The sequence below is a fragment of the Selaginella moellendorffii genome, unplaced genomic scaffold (assembly GCF_000143415.4).
Source record: "Selaginella moellendorffii unplaced genomic scaffold, v1.0 SELMOscaffold_62, whole genome shotgun sequence".
Taxonomy (NCBI): Eukaryota; Viridiplantae; Streptophyta; class Lycopodiopsida; order Selaginellales; family Selaginellaceae; genus Selaginella; species Selaginella moellendorffii.
In genome coordinates, this window is record NW_003314323.1 from 936207 (window position 1) to 953922 (window position 17716).

The 17716-nt window shown below is 40.2% G+C and overlaps 5 protein-coding genes across 8 annotated transcripts; 4 read left to right on the forward strand and 1 right to left on the reverse strand.

Annotated features, from left to right (window-relative positions):
- Positions 1 to 11: 11 nt before the first annotated feature.
- On the reverse strand, positions 12 to 1283 carry LOC9644289 (leucine-rich repeat receptor protein kinase EMS1). The gene is made up of 2 exons (XM_002984497.2): positions 144 to 1283; positions 12 to 95 (listed from the first exon to the last, which is right to left on the reverse strand). The coding sequence occupies exon 1, from the start codon at positions 1000 to 1002 to the stop codon at positions 193 to 195; it is 810 nt and encodes a 269-aa protein (XP_002984543.2). The 5' UTR covers positions 1003 to 1283; the 3' UTR covers positions 12 to 95; positions 144 to 192.
- A 125-nt stretch (positions 1284 to 1408) lies between these two features.
- On the forward strand, positions 1409 to 3506 carry LOC9644598 (U11/U12 small nuclear ribonucleoprotein 48 kDa protein). 4 transcript variants are annotated; one of them, XM_024689428.1, is made up of 5 exons: positions 1409 to 2589; positions 2647 to 2761; positions 2824 to 2931; positions 2993 to 3344; positions 3411 to 3506. In XM_024689428.1, the coding sequence occupies exons 1-4, from the start codon at positions 1442 to 1444 to the stop codon at positions 3323 to 3325; spliced, it is 1704 nt and encodes a 567-aa protein (XP_024545196.1). In that variant the 5' UTR covers positions 1409 to 1441; the 3' UTR covers positions 3326 to 3344; positions 3411 to 3506. The 4 variants fall into 4 exon arrangements, with proteins under 4 accessions (XP_024545196.1, XP_024545197.1, XP_024545198.1 ...); XM_024689429.1 differs by lacking the exon at positions 3411 to 3506 and having other exon boundaries at positions 2993 to 3219; positions 3286 to 3398; XM_024689430.1 differs by lacking the exon at positions 3411 to 3506 and having other exon boundaries at positions 2993 to 3219; positions 3289 to 3398.
- Positions 3434 to 5514, forward strand: LOC9644290 (putative pectate lyase 2). Its single transcript, XM_002984396.2, has 6 exons — positions 3434 to 3550; positions 3643 to 3880; positions 3936 to 4575; positions 4653 to 4753; positions 4814 to 4943; positions 5006 to 5514. Exons 1-6 carry the CDS (start codon positions 3526 to 3528, stop codon positions 5201 to 5203), a joined length of 1332 nt encoding a protein of 443 aa, XP_002984442.2. The 5' UTR covers positions 3434 to 3525; the 3' UTR covers positions 5204 to 5514.
- A 28-nt stretch (positions 5515 to 5542) lies between these two features.
- LOC112351506 (germin-like protein 1-1) lies at positions 5543 to 6196 on the forward strand. The gene has a single exon (XM_024689503.1). The coding sequence runs from the start codon at positions 5543 to 5545 to the stop codon at positions 6194 to 6196; it is 654 nt and encodes a 217-aa protein (XP_024545271.1).
- Positions 6197 to 16630: 10434 nt separating this feature from the next.
- Positions 16631 to 17507, forward strand: LOC112351520 (germin-like protein 1-3). The gene has a single exon (XM_024689557.1). The coding sequence runs from the start codon at positions 16781 to 16783 to the stop codon at positions 17414 to 17416; it is 636 nt and encodes a 211-aa protein (XP_024545325.1). The 5' UTR covers positions 16631 to 16780; the 3' UTR covers positions 17417 to 17507.
- The last annotated feature ends 209 nt before the right edge of the window (positions 17508 to 17716 follow it).

Here is a 17716-nt window from a genome sequence, read left to right on the forward strand (position 1 = left end):
CCAGAGCCGGAGAATCCAGAACAAAAAGCTTAACTTTTCTTATTCTGAAAAATCTGTCAGACAAGGATATTGATTTCTTCTAAGCTTCGCTAGACCTGCACAACCCGCTTCAGTCCCACATAGAATGAAACTCGAACTGTTACCACTTTACTTCCTTTGCTTCTTCTCTCCTCCCCGAAATGGATCGGTCTCTCACTCCGGCATCAACTGTGAGATTTTCCCTTCCTCCGCTGCAAGCCTTTGCTCGGACAGCCGCAGCCATATGCACACAGCCGTGAAGCTCACTATCAAGCTCAGCATCCCACTCCCCAGACCAATTCCCACGATCCCAAGGATGGAGAGGTTCCTCGGCTTGGGCTCGGGCAAAGGATACCCGTAGAGGTGTTTGTTCCCAGCGAAAGCTGAAGCATTGAAACGTATCCCAGCCGAGGTGTTGGCGAGCGCGTAAGGAATGGGACCTGATAGATCGTTGTATGAAACGTCGAAGCTGTTGAGCCGCTGGAGGCTCCCCAGACTTACAGGGATCTGTCCGGTGAGAGCGTTTTTGTGAAGATCCAAAACGCTCAGGTACGTGCAGTTTGCCAAGCTCTCCGGGATGGCACCACCCAGCCTGTTGTTGGCCAAGTTCAGCTTCGCGAGGATGTTAAGCTGGCCGATCTGCGATGGAATGACCCCTGTGAGCTGGTTGTCCGAGAGATCCAGCGTGTTCAAGTTGGAGCAATTGGTGATCGCTGGAGAGATCGTCCCGCCAAGCATTCTTCCCCCCAGGAAAATGGAGACCACCTTGTTGTCGTTGCAATTGACCCCCGTGAGCGAAGTGAAGGATTGCTTGAAGCATGGATTCTGGAGAGTCGAGTCGTTCCACGTCGAGAAGAGAGAGCGCTGGACGTCCTGGAATCCCATCTTGAGGCCGCGGAGGCATTGCGCATCGTCTCCTCCCGCTGGCTGCCCCAGCGCAAATCTCCACACCGTGAGCAAGACTAGAATGCTCCCCAACCGCATTCTTTCCTTCTCGCCGCTGAGAGATCTCTCCAGAATCTATGCCGCGCAGCAGAATTTCACGCTCCCCAGCTTCAATCGCTGCGTTCTGGAGGCGCTGCTAGCTTCCGGATTGGCGCTCTCGAGATCTAGAGCCAGCATTGCGAAGAAATCCCTGGATCTTTGCCGATTTCGCGAGATCCAGGAGACAAATCTGCTGAGCAATCACTCACCACAGGCGGCCCGGAGCTCCGCGGGATTGTCGCCGGAGAAGACGCTGCTGTCCACTGGAGCTAAAAACCCTAGGCGCACTACTGGAAGGAAGTTCAAATGGAATGAATCCAGGCCGTTGATGTAAGAAACGCCACGGATTCCGTTCCATAATTCATCAGTAAACTCCCGCCTAGGGCTTAAGCGTTCTAGGGTTCTTGGCGAGAGCAGGAATGGCGCGCCGGAACAGGTAATGCAGGGCCAGGTTCCACAGGGGATGGAATTCTCGATTCCAGCTCCACCGCTTCACATGCCTGAAGATCATGACAAGGAATCGATTAGCGGATTTTGCTCCCGGGCGGAAGCTATCCTGAAAGACATCCAAGGCGCTGTCGATCTGCCCGGTTCCAGATCGTCCAGTCCGGGCTCGGTGCTTCTTCAGTGTCCTTTCGATTACCGCCACACCATGCCCGCCAGGGCGCTTCTCCAGCACTCGCTCCGGTGTCCTGCTTCGCCGCTTGGATTGGACGACGAGGCTGCTAGTCTCGTCGCGTCTCTCAGGTACTTACGCAAGGAAGTGCCGTTGGAACAGCAGCCAGAGCCACCGGGAGTAACGCAGGAAGAGACCAAAGAGAAGATTTTCTTTGATCCTTCTGGGACAAAGTTTTGGTACAGGGATGCTCCCGGTCCCGTCTCGGCCGATCAACCTCTCTCCCATCAACAGCAGGCTGGTTTTCCAGATTTGCCCGACTGTATCAAGCTAGAGCTTGAGGATGATCGACAGAAGCTACCGACGCTAGAACAGTTGGATACTCTTTTGCCTTCTCAGTGCTGGCTTTTGCAAGAGGAGGTGAAGAGCTGGACATCTCTCCCTCGGAGTTACTCGTGGAACGTTTTGATATCGATCTTAGGAATGAAGATTGACAAGGAGAGGATCGCAGGCTGGCTACTTCTAAACTCCGTTCGGCATGGAGTAGTGTTGGATCCCGTCCTGGCTCATCATCTTTCCGGACTGGTGACGCTGTTCTTGGCGTCCATCAAAAGAGAAGCGCTTGGTACGTGGAATGGTGACCGGATCTCGAGACACAAAGTGAGTCAACTCAACTGTCCTGTGCTGCTTGAGTCTGGGAATTGGCTGATATCTCAACTGTTTTGTTTGTATCAACGACCAGCTGCTGGGGCCTTTATCCTGGGACTGCTACAGAATCTCTTAATATTGTCTGCTCGGCACTCGGCTCTTGACAAGCTTTCTAGTTCCGAACAGCAGCATAACGATGAGGATGGTAGACAGCTAGCACGCTGTGACGTCGAACCCGTCGTCGAGGCTTTGCAAGAACGGACAGCTCTGGAATGTTATTTGAGAGCTCGGGTGTATATGAGCACCTTGACGAATGCGAGATGGTGAGTAGCTGATATACTTATACTTGGTAATCGTAATGAGCTACTTCGTCTTTGCAGCTTAGATGACTACGACGTTCTGGTGAGCAAGGCTGCTGAAGAGCGTCCACAGCGATCAGAATATAGACCACTTTTGGAGCACGATGGTCTCGGTTGGCAGCGTTCACAGGCCGAGGTATATCATTGTTTGCTGAGTCTTTTTTTTTTTTTCTTGTATAACTTTTTGAGATCCTCCAGGATTCCTCAAAGTCAAAGACGAAGGAGGAGCTTCTAGCGGACGAGAGAGATTATAAGCGAAGGCGTATGTCCTATAAAGGCAAGAAAGTGCGAAGATCAGCATCTCAGGTGCGTATCCGACACTTTAATTTCGCCTTCAGTTTTTTCTCTCATGATCTCGAACGTGAAGGTCTTGCGGGATATCATTGAAAGCCACATGGAGCAAATCGTTGTAGCCGGGGGAATTGGCTCTTTCAAAGGCCAATCCTCTCGCAAGCCAGAGTCAACCAGAGATGGTGGGGCAGACCACGCACAGACGCACGAGAAGAACAGGAGCAAATATGATTACAGGGATAAGAAAAACTACTCGAGGGATACGGGGAAACATTCCAGGGATCGCGCGAGATCAAGTGAGAGGTATACGAGCAAAGACCGAAGTAACAAGTGGGAAAGTGACGCTGACCGGAGTGATTCCCATTCTAGCAGGGACAGAAGGGAGTCGTCAAAGCACCGAAGAAGATGAGCTGCCGAGTATCCTATCAGTATCCTATACTGGTTTTTAGTTACTTTTATACTCAAACCCAAAGTTTTCCTCTTATGTTCTCTAGAGTCCTCGCAGTATTGACCAATTGGCTTGGTGAAAACTACCACGATCGAACTGATTGTGGAAGACGTGCTGGTGCCGTTCTATATCCCTGAAAACAAGTTAAAGCAACAAAACACATGCGAGAACATGAAGTCGTGCAAGGTGAACATGGAGTCGTGCTAGACGTGCTCCCAGCGCTACAGCGAGCTTAGATCCCGTTTGTATATAAGCGACTAACAGATATGTGGTTTCAGACGAGCGGGAAACTCAACTGTCATTCGCAATGCCGGGAAGTCTTGGGAGCTTTCTGGTATGGTGTTTGCTTTTGAGCCTGCGACTTGGCTGGCCCCTTGAAAACGAACCGACAGATGCGCTAGCTACGAGCAGTGAGAAGGAGATTGTGATTCCTGTGCCGCTGGATGGCACTGGACGGAAGCTGCTCGCTTCAGAGAAGAAGGAGAAGAAGAAGAAGAGGAAGAAGAAGAAGAAGAAGTGAGTTCCTAGTAAGCACATATCAATCACTCACGGTTTTTGCTTTCTTTTGCAGGAGTTCTTATAATTATTACAAACCAAAGTACGTCTCGTTTACCTCAAGCTTCACCGGGAACACGATCGATGACTGCTGGATGGGGGGTGATTGGAGGGGCGATCGTATGCACTTGGCCGACTGTGCTGTGGGATTTGGAGCCGGTGCTGCTGGTGGCCGGGGTGGTAAAGTCTATCAAGTCACTGATCCTGGTGATGATCCCGTGCAACCTTGGCCTGGTACTCTCAGATACGGAGTGACTCGGTCTGGCCCGCTCTGGATCACATTCTCGAGAGACATGAACATCAGGCTCAAGGCCGAGCTGCTGATCACCAGCTACAAGACGATCGATGCACGAGGTGCTAACGTGCAAATAGGACTAAACGGGCCGTGCCTCACTCTCCAGTACGTCGACCACGTTATCATCCACGGCCTCACCTTGCGCGACTGCAAGCCGAGCTCGTCCGGAAGAGTTATTTCGTCAGTCGATCACACAGGCTTTCGAGGAGGGTCAGATGGAGATGCCATTGCTATCTTCGGCTCCAGCAACGTTTGGATTGATCACTGCTCGCTATCGAGGGCGCAGGATGGATTGATCGACGCTATTCACGGATCCACAGCAATCACTATCTCAAACAACTATTTCTCTGACCATGACAAGGTAGTGTTTTTCTTTTCTTTTCTTTTTTCTTGTTTTTATAATTTTTCCTAGGAGCTGACCGGATCGTATCTTTGCAGGTAATGCTCCTCGGTCACTCCGATAGCTACTCGGCGGACAGAAACATGAAAATAACCGTTGTTTACAATCACTTCGTGGGATGTGTGCAGCGTATGCCAAGGTTTTGTTGTTTTTACTTCGTTTCTTCCGAAATATTTAACAAGAGCTTTGTTTTTTCCAGGGGGCGATTTGGCTACTTCCATGTCGTGAACAACAACTATGAAAACTGGGACATGTACGCAATCGGTGGCAGTGCCAATCCAACGTTCTTCAGTGAAGCCAACAGATTCCTTGCTACTGGCGCCAAGCAGGTATTCAAAGTTTCACACAACTCTAAAACGAAGTTCTTACATTTCTCTCTCTCTCATTCCAGGTGACGAAACGAGAAGCGAAGGGTGGATCAAACTGGCTATGGCAGTCTTCTGGAGACCTGTTTGTAAACGGGGCCTACTTTGTAGAGTCTGGAGGTGGAGACGCCTCGCCACACTACAGCGGTGGACAATACTTTGCGACGAGATCCGCGTCAATGGTAACTCGGCTTACAGCAAATGCCGGTCCCTTGGGTTTGTGAGCTCGCGAAAGGTATTTCATAGCTTTGGAAAACAGATTGTTTACATCGCACAGCCAAGCACTTGTGTAAAAGGTATCGAGCCCGCGAAAGGCAGCCATCCTTTTTCACAGAAGAAACAGAATTTTCTTGATAGCGAAATCGTTTGGTTTGACAAGCAAAGTTTTCAAGAGTTCTCACTTGTGGAGTTTCTTGTTGCTTCCAAAATTCCATGCGTGTATGGCACCAAGTCATTCGAAGATCATGAGGTACTTCGTTTCGTGACAAAAGATGTTACTCTTGAATATAAATTCAAAGCTCCTAGATTGATCATCCATAGTTTGATTATCTAGCTCGCAGAAAATGGCATTGAATGCTTCTCTGCTGCTACTGCTGTTATGTTACGTTCTTGCGATCGTCAATGCCGCCGATCCGGATCCACTGCAAGACTTTTGCGTTGCCGATCTCTCCAAGGATCTCACCATCAATGGCTTCCCTTGCAAGGACGCCTCGGCCGCCACCACCGAGGACTTCATCTTTGCCGCGCTGAAAAACCCGGGAAACACGAGCAACCCGTTCGGCGTTGGAGTGGTGCCTGGATCCGTCCGCGAGTACCCAGGCCTCAACACGCTCGGCATCTCGATCGCGAGGCTGGATTTCGCGGTTGGCGGCTTGACCACTCCGCACACCCATCCCCGCGCGTCGGAGATCATCTACGTTGTCACCGGGAGCTTGTACGCTGGATTTGTGAGCACGGACAACAGGGTCTTCGCTCGAGTGATCACCGAGGGCGAGGTGATGATGTTCCCACGGGGATTGATCCACTGGCAGCTCAACGTCGGGAAGAGCACCGCGACTGGGATCGTCACGCTCAATTCCCAGTCTCCGGGCTTCCAGTTCGTCGCAAACTCCTTGTTTGGATCCGGAGATATCTTGGACGAGGTGTTAGTCAAGAGCTTCTTCCTCGACGAGAATACCATGCGTGAGATTAAGTCCATCTTTGCGTCTAGCGGATAGCCATCTTTCTTCGTAGTAACTTCTAATCGTCCACGATTTGCGCTACTCTTTTCTTTGTTATTTCCATCTCGCTAGCCTTTGCCGGTCCTACCTCTAAATGACGATCGTTTACTCGGAATTTAAGATCACCTCCGACAAAGTCAATCTAAGCTAAAAAAGTTTCACGATCTTCAAAGAGCTTCGACGAGCGTTCCTGAAAACAGAGTTAATCTTGCGTATAAATGCAGCTCCAAAATCTTTCCTTCAATCGCAGCACTTTTTTCCATTCGCTAATAGATCTCTTCCAAAAGTTCCAAGTTCTTAGTACGAAGTTCTTCGTAGTAAGCGAAGATCATGAAGCTGGTGGTCGCAGAATCCATGAATTCGCTGTCACTGCTGCTGCTGGTGATCGTCTCTCTTTCATTCTCGATCGGTGTCAATGCCGCCGACGCCGATCCACTGCAAGACTTCTGCGTCGCCGACCTCTCCAAGGATCTCTCCATGAATGGCTTCCCTTGCAAGCGAGCCTCCAACACCACCGTCGAAGATTTCATCTTTAGCGGCCTCAAACAATCAGCCAACACGAGCAATCCAGTCGGCGCTGACGCGGTGTTTGGATCCGTCTTCAAGTACCCGGGCCTCAACTCGCTGGGCCTCTCCATCGCAAGGCTCGACTTCGCAAAGGGCGGCTTGATCCCGCCTCACACCCATCCCCGCGCGTCCGAGATGATCTACGTCGTGGAGGGGAGCATGTACGCCGGGTTTGTCACCACGGACAACAAGCTCTTCGCTCGGGTCATCTCCAAAGGCGACGTGATGATCTTCCCCCGGGGTTTGATCCACTGGCAGCTCAACGTTGGGAACACCACCGCAATGGGGATCGTCACGCTCAACTCGCAGTTCCCTGGCTTCCAGCTCATCGCCGACTCCATGTTTGGATCGAATATCCTGGATGAGGTGCTGGTCAAGACCTTCTTCATCGACGAGAAGGCCGTGCAACAGCTTAAGTCAATCTTCGGCTAGGAAAAAGAAACCAAAAAACATAAAAGAAATTAGTGTTCGTCTTCGAATAAATACTTATTGCCGCGAGTGTTCTGTGCTTGAGAGGTCTTGGAATCTCTCGTTGCCACGCTTCGTCCTCGAGCTGCCAGCCTCCAAAGCCATGACGTACTCTGCCTCCGATTTTCATTTAGAAGATCCAATGCACAGACCTCTTCGTCTCCACACGTAGTAGAAGATGAAACCATTGGCCTTGGACCAGACATTGCAAGTGAATCCTCACGCCAATACTAGGTAGGTGGAATTGCTCAAATCCCCACTGGGACATTGCCGCTGGAATAACCAGCATTGCATAGATCATCTCGAAAATCTCCCAGAGTCTTTGCCTCCCAATGTACTCTTCTTTCCCAAGGGCGGCATCTCAGTTTCTCGCACATGCTAATGCATCATTGACGATGCGTGCATTGTATTTTGTCTGATGCGATCGCGCAGAAACGTTTTCTCGTGGCACATCCGCAACTGCCTTAATTGGGCATTTGGAAGATAAAATTAGTGTGTACAAGCCGGATGTAAGGCGACGATCGCAGTGTATGCCGAAACGGGGCACAAAGGCTCTTTCGGATCTGGAATCGGACAGCATCACTCTCATCTCGCGTTCCTGCGACGATCGACGATGCTTCCATGCGATATTCGATTGCAAGTGTGAGCGTGTGGCGTGACTGCATGGAACACGTATCAGGGACTTCCTGGTCCATCTCTTCAAGCGTGGATCTCGAGGACGAACCTGTCATTTTCATGGTGACGATGCTCAAACTTGGGAACTAGATGATGGCACTCAAGAGCAAATTCAATGGAAAGTTCTGCAAGAGGCTGACTAACTACTGGCAGAGCTCTTTCAATGCTGGGACCCAATCACACACAATAGACATTTTCAATGTCAAGTACCTCATCACCAGAAACTCTAGGTTGTTGGTCACGGCTCTGGACAAACCACTCAGGTAACAAGGTAGACATGAAGGTAGTTGTCACCATTCAAAATAAGGTTGGCAAGAGTCCCACGTTCTTCAACTCTTTAAGCTAATAATGACTTGAAGGTTAGTGTTGATGGTCAGATTTGAGTGGAGATTGATGCTTTAGACATTTGGGAAGTAGGTTGTCCATAAAGATGTAGAGTCCATGCTTTTTATTTTAAATTTATTTATTTTGAAATTTTATTTCTAACATATTTATTTATTTGAATGATAGTATTTTACTTTTTTTTATTTTTAGAAAGCTGAAGTGACAATGACTTATACCATTGCTAAAATGTAGAATCCATTCACCTATAAGTATAAAAATACTGCTTTTAAGGTTATGATCAATTATTTGTTAACGACATCAATGGAATTTATGAAGTCATTATGTATAATACCATTTCTAAGATAAAATGTGGATTAAAATTACTAATTTAAAGATAACTCTAACCAAAGAAGGCAAAGAATGGGTTATGCTCTAATTATTTAGCTATGATGATAACATATGAGCCAATAAATTTCTTATGAGCATGTAAGTTATTTATGTTTTAGAATAGAACTATTTTGATATGCAGCCTAAAACCAATTCAGAAAAGAAAGTTCCTGTACTTCAACAGTATTTCCCCAAAGAAGTATAACATTTTTATGATCATTGTTCAAGATATTTAACACTAAATGCTATGGAAAAAATGAAGTTTTATTTTAAATTAAAATCAATTAAACCATATACTTATTAGCATAGTAGAGATGTTAGTTCAATTAACATAATCATAAAAAAGAATTCTTTCAACGAATAAAAAGAAGTACTCAACCTTATAGTGGTTTTAACAATTTCTCAAGTAATTCTAGAAAGGATAAAAGGAGAAGTCTTATTTATGAACATTGCAACAAACAAGACCATTACAAAATAAGTGTAAAATTCTGGAGAGGAGCTCATTAAATATAAAAAGATTAAAGCATTATTTATGAATGACTAAATCAATTATGAAGAGACCATTTTTGTGAGTATCAATTAAAGAGTAAATTGGTATTTGATTGGTTTTAGAAACTAAAAACCAACTAATGGAGTCATTAAAATTATGTAAAAAGATGAAAATTATTTGATAAGAAAATAATTTGATTGCTGGATAAAGAAATATAACTTTATGAAATAAAAACTGATATAATGACTCTTTGGCAAGAAAATTATATGTTTTACATAAGAAAACAATTATTGTAGTTTTGCAAGTCTATTTGTTAGAATTTATAACATCCTTTAAAAATTTTAAATTAAGGTAAAATGGGGAATGGTCTTGAGTTTGTGTATAATGTATAATAAAACTTATAAATCCCCCAAAAATTTTAAATCCATGCAAGATTGAGAAGTGAATCAGATTTAGATATAATGTATAATAATTTTTTTTCTTATAGTAAAAGAAATTTTTAAATTGCCAAACTAGACTGGTAGCTTGGTCAAGAATTTTATTTAGAAAAAATCCTTATACTAAAAAATTTAAATAACTGAAATAAAATTACTCATTAGAAAATAAATAACTAAATCTAAGTGACTAGAAAAAGAAATTCATGAATTAATTTAAAAAATAATTAGTTTAAATATACCTATAAGATGCTTCATCTTTCCATATTTGAATTACGAAGTTAAAGGTAGTCATAAATGGACTTTTGATAGAAATTTTAACCAACTCATCCACTATAGATATCCTAAGTTATCCAAAAGTTATTCTTTATATAGTTAATTTTGTTGAAGCCATTTCATATATAATTATCTCAATTACAACTAATTTTAGCAAATTTTGATACTTGATTGTCCAAAACTTATACATATAAATTATAAATAAAAGTTTTATCCTTCTATTCTTTAGTCATTATCTTTCATAAGAGGTATTTCTTAAAATTAATACTATTTTATCAGTTATCATTGCATAAATTCCTAGACTAATTCAAGTCTTTCTATAATGAAGTCAAATTGATAAATGTTAGGAAACTGAACTTCAAAAAAATATTTGAAGCCTCCAAATTTAATAATCTAGTTCATATACAATGTAAAGGATGTCTTTCTAAAACTTGATCACCACTACCAAACCCCTTTACTATACTCATTCTCCCAACAAGGACTAATTTGGGCATTGAAGATAAAAAAAAATGTTATATAACATAAAGGCTAACATCAATTACATTTAAATATTTAGAAACAATGACATTTGATATGCAATGATCTTTAAGAGAATTAAATATTATAAAATATACTTATAAGAATATGCTTAGTATAAAACTATTAGGGTTATTCCTATCACTTTTACCCTAAAATTGTTTGATAAATAAAACAAGATGATGATGTTGTTTTGACTTTATAGAGCTGATCAAGAGTAAAATCAACCATCATAAGTCATAAAAAAAAATCAAATAAAAAAGGAAGGAGGGATTTAAAGTATATTCACCCTTGGGTGTTTGAGAAATTCACTTATGAAGTTATAGCAAGTAATCTTGATTATTCCAAAAAACATAATTGTTTATAAACAAGGATTTTCCAGGCATAATATGATCAAGAATTAGCTTCAAAATTGACTCAACCTCAAGACATTAGATATGCATATATTTATCTCACTAGAACAGCATATAATCTCCTCATTTGATTCTTATGAGCTTGTTAGGGCTGGCTTAAAAAAAAAGGCTTCTAGTGTTGCAACATTAGAGGATAAAATCAAAATATATATATTTTTTGATGATAATGTCATTTGACATTATATTTCAGTTGATAAATATATGTCCATAAAAATTCTTCATTTTTTAAAAATTATTCTTTGTTCCTGAACTAACAACCTGAGCTTGTCTGAGAGACTTTTTCAACATCCACCATATAAAATAATCAAATAGTCTTAACTATATGGCAAGTAGTTGTTAAGATCCATTTAGTGTTGTCTAAATAATAACATTAAATTTGGCTATTGTTTCCTTGCACAAAGGAGTGACATTGATGATGTCCATAGTTACAACTTAAAATTCTTTGTTGAGCTGGGCTACTATCTCCAATATCTTTCCCCAAAAGTGCAAAGATTTAAAGTTTTTAAGCCATTTATAAAGTTTAGTAGCTTGTGTTTTGTCAAGATTTTGTATCTCATCTTTAAAGAACTTTAACAACAATTACAAATATTCACACATCTAACTAATTGTTCTACCCCTACTCAACCATTGAGTATGTTGGACATATAAATATCTTTAACATATGAAAATCTAACTCCTCTTCTAATGCCTTAAGCTATTTGAAGAAAAAATATAACTACTTTCTTAATCAATATCTAAGTATGTACAAACAGCAATGACACAGAAGACAAGCCAGCCTACTCCACTTATAGAAATGATCTATTCATGTATAATTTTAATTTAAGGGTAGGAATATACCTTGCTCAAGGGTAAATTATATTTTAAGTTAATAAACCTATACCATTTTATAGTGCACTTGATTTTCACCCTTCACACTAAACTGTAAACTTAGTGGAGTACAATCTAAGTTTCAAGACCTTAGGCCACTAAATTGTATATTTTTGAATTTGAACTTCACTACTCAAACCCAAGGATGTTTAACCCTAATATCTTAAAACACTTAACCAATTATAAAAGGAGTACACTTTTAATTATGCACTTTTTCTCTCTATATTTAAACTCCTATAAATCATCTTTCAAATCATTTTTTTTGGTTATTTAATAAAACAAAGGGGCAAAGTTAAACTCCTAAGCAAGAAGCAAAGGAATTAAAGTATACAATAACTTATGAGTGTATAACCCAATGAATAAAAGGATAGAAGCACAAATCAATATTGACAAATTCCTAAAGCATCTAACATCCCAATGCTAAATGGAATGAAATAGAGTCTAACACTATTTCAACATATTAGTGGCATAATACGAGGATATGGGTACTTCATTAGCTAACATAGTATAGAATTTAAGCTTAGACCCAAGTCAGACGCAAAACAAAAACAATCACATTTAGTAGAGAGCTAAATAATGCCTCAAGTTAGACAGCTATGCTCGACCAACATCATAAATAGAGAACTTTTATTTATTTGTACTCAAGATTGCAAATGAAAAAGCTTCACAAGAATTGTTATCTAGAAGGAAAAAAACCCCTCAAAATGAAAAAAGAAGATTGTTGTATGGAGCTAAAGGTAAATTATTAGTTAAGCTTAGGGATGAAAGTAGAGACTTATATAAGAGGCATCTGGGACCAAAACTATATTTCTTCCAAACCATTCCAACACTTAAGAAGAACTAAAAACTCTATAATAATGAGACTTATTTGATGACATTATAAGTTTTGATAATGGAGCTATATATTAATTATAACCTATTGTTATCTAGAAGTTAAAGACTGGCTCATAATTAATATGTATCCCTATTTTATATAGTTAATCTGCCATATATAATAATGGTAAATGCACACAAGCATGCAAATGCACCTTTTTATAGAATATCTTTCAATCTTGAAAATATAGATTTAACTCTTTGATTCGTATATACCATCTACACTATATGATACAAAATTAATAAATTATATAGAGATTCACTAAGATAATATATCATGCTCATACAAACAAATAAAAAATTTAATTTTCTTTTAATATTCGAATGGATTACAAATATTATAGAAAGTTTTATGGAGTGGATTTGTTAGTGCTTTCCATTGTGTTATTTATTTGTTCTTTTCTCTTGCTTTGGATTGTTGTTTTGAAAGTAACGGAAACATTTTTATCAATAGTAACTGTGATTTTATATTTTCGGATGGGTAATAAGGATTAATAATGTAATATGGAAATTGTGGTAGTGACTTATATATTTTTTGTTTTCCTTGCCTCCCATCTCTGTAAAACACTAGAGAATGAATGAATGAATAAGCATTTTGAATTATCTATATATTTCTAGCTTGATGTGTGGTGGTTAATTGTTAAAATATCAAAATGTACAATAGAAATTTCAAGTTTGTAATGAACTTAATATTCCCATTTTTATTTGAGCCTTTAAAAGCTCTCTTTAACCAAAACATTATGAATGTTGAAAATAATAATTATAGGTTCAGGTGAACTTCTAATTCTAGAAACTACTCATTCAGTATTTTATTGTATAGCTCACATTGAAAATAGATGTTCTCCTCTTAAAAATAGAAGTTCTCCAAATTATTAACAATTAAGTTCATGAATTTCAAGTTTGCCAAGGAATAACATTTTTCTGACATGAAATTTCTTTATAAGACTTATAGTTGGCTGATATATACTTGAGCAAAATTGAGCTCAACTCAATTTTGGATAATAGTGGCACTTTCTTGCAATCCAACTAAACAAAATCTTCAAAATACTCCTTTCATATTAAGTCATATTTTTATAACATAGTCAAGATCAACCAATCATATGTTACAACAAAGGTTCCCAAGATTCTACAAATGTCTACTATAAAAGAGTTCGAGGTGTTAACTAATCTAACCATATTTTCACTTCTATAATAAAATAAAAAGCTTTATATCAAGCCTAAGAACAATTTTCAACCTCTAAAACTTTATTTTTGCACTAAATCTTTATGGTGGCCTTCAAAAGACTCCTCTACACATTTTTCACCCACTACCCAAGATATTGAATATGTTGTATACAAATTTTTGGTTGTTAAAGCAAGTATGATATAAAATGGCAATTTTGAAGAACATATAGTTTCTTTACTGTTTGGATATAAAGTAAAACCTTCTTTTAGTCACATGGTCATTGATATCAATATCAGCCAATGCACAGATTTCTTTCTTCTTTTGACTTCATAATGATGAAGATGGTGAGGTGATTTATACACATATTTGTCACATTTGTGAAGTGCCTTCCAAGAGGATATTCAACACCTAGGGACTCCCACAAATTAGATAGGATGTGCTCCATCATTACCTTTAACCATTCTAGCATTAAGAAGTCTTTATTCCTCTTTCTTTCATTTTTCATTTTGTTTTTCTCTTATTTATTTTCTCCATTTTTCTTACTTTTGTTTTTATGCTTCTTTCTTCAAGTTATGAAGAGTGTTATTGAATTATAGTTTTCAACCTCATACTACTTTATCTTGATAAATTGTAGTTTTTAAGTTTTTATATCAACTTTTCCCTTTTCATCATTCTCACCATCTCAACCAACATTCCTTTTTATTTTTTAATTTGATCATTTTCTACAGTATTTCCCACAAATGCTACTTTCATTCTTTTTTATGATACCAAAATTGGGCTTGACATTTTTTTTCAATATTTTACCCATCTTAATAATTGGTATATACAACTAAAGATTCATATCATCTATATATTACAACTGCAATAAATTAACACAAAAATTTCAACTTAGCAACAAGCTAAGATTTCTAATATTTGGTTAGGCCTTGTGTATGGAAGCATCCAAGCCCTTTTTATAGAGTGGCTTCTATCTTATTCTACTTCTTTCAACAAGTAGTAGTTTTGATATAGATAATTTATCAGTATTGATAATCTACCACCTTTTCTTAGATAATGTTTGAGATTATGTACTTTATTGTTTACGTGGACTCTTCATAGGTTCTAACTATTCCATTCATCCACTCACTTCCTCAAGTAATATATTGTTTTCTTTCATTTATATTGCAAATATGATTATGGTATTGAAATTATTTATCAGTGAACTTTTGAATATTCTTTTTTTATTGCCACAACAAGAGATTAGTATTGTTAGACCTTTTATCAATCTCCACCCAAATTAATTGAGAAATTAATTTTCACATGTGCATTTGGCCAAAGGAGCATAAAGACAGAATTCTTAAATGCTATTAATCAAATATACTTGATTTAGTTAAAGAAACTCATTCATTAGCTTACACTTATTAGTGTTAAGAACCTTTATAATATTAAGCTTAGACCCTTAATACTTGTTAAGTGATAGTTTACCATGTCTATCAAGACACTCTCACTATTATGCTCTATGTATTAGTTCTGTTTGATCTCATTAACTATTTGTGGAAAGTGTTAAGATTTGCTAATAAGGCAGAATGTAGAGATTGTCTTAAATACGATAATCCCATGTCCAAATTTGCAATCTAATGCCATTTCATATTTAATAAGTTTTCATGATTGTTTTAGACACTAACTCTTAGGGTGAAAGCTTTTTAACTTCTTGCTTGCATACCTATCCTTGTTCAGCTTCTAACTTGAGTCTAAACTTAAGATTCATATCATGCTAGCTAATGGAGCACTTATATCCTTGCGTTAAGTTATCAATATGCTAAAATTGCACTAAGCTTTGTTTTACGTGCTGATCCTAACTTTGGGATGTTAAATACTCTAAAACTATTTTTATATCACTTACTATTTTTGTCCCTTTGTTTATTGGGTTGTACACTCATGAGTTATTCTGTAGTTTGGTTTTTTTCTTTCTTAGGTTATATATTTTATTTCCTTTGCTCTTGGAATTTAGCTCCATCCTTTTATTCAATGGTTTAAGACCTTGAAACTTGGGTTTTACTCCATTACCCTTGGCCACATATCTAAGGGTTTATGTTTCACTCCAGGATTATCCTTTAAAACCACATACACTATAATTTAACTTTGAGATGATCTTGGGAGCTAAAGGTGTTTACAATGCAATAATATATGTTATTAAGCATGGGTATGATTCTAGGGATATTCCTAAATATACTTAATGTGTTTAGGGCGTATTCATTATTGCTGGCAATAAATCACCAATGATTACTTTGCCAACTTGAACTCAAGCAATGATCTAGTGTCCATATGACTACACCTTTACCTCCCCACACTCAACTTTCACACACACCCTCCCAGGAGATCCTGTGACATCTGCAGATGCTGCAAAGTACCTCAAAGCCATGGGACACCATAATCGACTTGGCATTTAGAGAGATGTAGTATGTGTGAGTGAAAAACTTAGTATGGTCCCATGCCTACCTGGGTGGTGCAGTGACTATAGGGCACCATCTCAAGTTCAGTCAGTTCGCTCGAGACAAATTGCTTGACTACTACTTACCAGCAACTTCAATCACTCTTTGTGCCAAGAAAAAAGTTTAAATACTTAGAAACTACAACCACATCAAATAGATCCAAATGGATAAACTTCCAGACATCATCCAACACCAGCAAGCATTTCTTCCCAAGAAGCCCCCTCCTCAGTGTTTCATTGTTCATCTGATCACCTGCTACTCCGACTCGTTGGGCAAGTTTGTGTTGCTTTGAAACTCCTTGTTCATAGTAGCTTTTAGTCAACACTTTCCACTGTTTTTCTTTGTTGTTTCCATTTCGCTGCCGGGTCCAAAAAGTTATCTATCAATGACTAAATGTTGGTAGACGTTTACACGCAATTTAGGATCACCTTGGAGGCTATAAAGTCAAAGATAAAAAAAAAATTCACGCTCCTCACAAGCTCAAGAGCTGTTCTCGCATGAAAAAAGGTTAATATCGCATATAAGTACTGCTCCAACCTCTTTGCTTCAATCATCGCTAGTTCTTTCTTGATCTCTTCCACAAGTTCGTTCTTACGAACACTCCACTCTCCAAAGCGATGAAGATAGTGGTCTCAAAATCCTGGCACTGCTGCTGATGACTATGGTGATTGTCTCTCTTTCACTCTTTACAGGTGTCGATGCCGCGGACCCCGATCCACTGCAAGACTTTTGTGTCGCCGACCTCTCCAAGGATCTCACCATGAATGGCTTCCCTTGCAAAAGAGCCTCCAACACCACCACCGAGGACTTCATCTATGGCGCCCTCAAGCGTTCAGCCAACACGAGCAATCCACTCGGTGCTGGAGCGGTGCCTGGATCTGTCTTAGAGTACCCGGGCCTAAACTCGCTGGGCCTCTCCATCTCGAGGCTCGACTTCGCGAAGGGCGGTTTGATCCCTCCTCACACACATCCCCGCGCGTCCGAGATGATCTACGTCGTGAAGGGGAGCATGTACGCCGGGTTTGTCACCACGGACAACAAGCTCTTCGCTCGAGTCATCTCCAAAGGCGACGTGATGATCTTCCCCCGGGGTTTGATCCACTGGCAGCTCAACGTTGGAAACACCAACGCAGTGGGGATTGTCACGCTCAACTCGCAGTTCCCTGGCTTCCAGATGATCGCCAACTCCTTGTTTGGATCCAAAATCCTGGACGAGGTGTTGATGAAGGCCTTCTTCATTGACGAGAAAGCCGTGCAGCAGCTCAAGTCAATCTTCACTCCGTCTAGATAGGTGAAAAAAAAACGACAATGTTGAAACTTTGTCATAAACCAGATTTCCGCCAGTGTCTTGTGCTGGAGAATGCTCAAGAGCTCATTTGGTCCTCCATTCTCTTGGAAACGTTCGTTTTCTTCACGATCAAAGCAGTACCATGGCGCTTGCCAGCCTTCGTCCTCTAGCACCTTGCTAGGCTCGCTCGAAAGTCATGGGGAAGAGCTTAATTCTTAGTTCTTAGAGCGAAAAGGAAGAGACTGTACCTGTGTAGAAGATCCGATACACAGGCCTCTTCGTCTCCACATCCTCGTGAAACCA

Excerpts from the sequence above, each read along its gene's own strand:
- LOC9644289 (XM_002984497.2), bottom strand. The coding sequence starts at position 1,002 with ATGCGGTTGGGGAGCATTCTAGTCTTGCTCACGGTGTGGAGATTTGCG.
- LOC9644598 (XM_024689428.1), top strand. The coding sequence starts at position 1,442 with ATGCAGGGCCAGGTTCCACAGGGGATGGAATTCTCGATTCCAGCTCCA. Across the intron at positions 2,762-2,823 it reads GGCAGCGTTCACAGGCCGAG|GATTCCTCAAAGTCAAAGAC; the intron begins GTATATCATTGT and ends GAGATCCTCCAG. Across the intron at positions 2,932-2,992 it reads TGCGAAGATCAGCATCTCAG|GTCTTGCGGGATATCATTGA; the intron begins GTGCGTATCCGA and ends TCGAACGTGAAG.
- LOC9644290 (XM_002984396.2), top strand. The coding sequence starts at position 3,526 with ATGCGAGAACATGAAGTCGTGCAAG. Across the intron at positions 4,576-4,652 it reads ATTTCTCTGACCATGACAAG|GTAATGCTCCTCGGTCACTC; the intron begins GTAGTGTTTTTC and ends GTATCTTTGCAG. Across the intron at positions 4,944-5,005 it reads TTGCTACTGGCGCCAAGCAG|GTGACGAAACGAGAAGCGAA; the intron begins GTATTCAAAGTT and ends CTCTCATTCCAG.
- LOC112351506 (XM_024689503.1), top strand. The coding sequence starts at position 5,543 with ATGGCATTGAATGCTTCTCTGCTGCTACTGCTGTTATGTTACGTTCTT.
- LOC112351520 (XM_024689557.1), top strand. The coding sequence starts at position 16,781 with ATGACTATGGTGATTGTCTCTCTTTCACTCTTTACAGGTGTCGATGCC.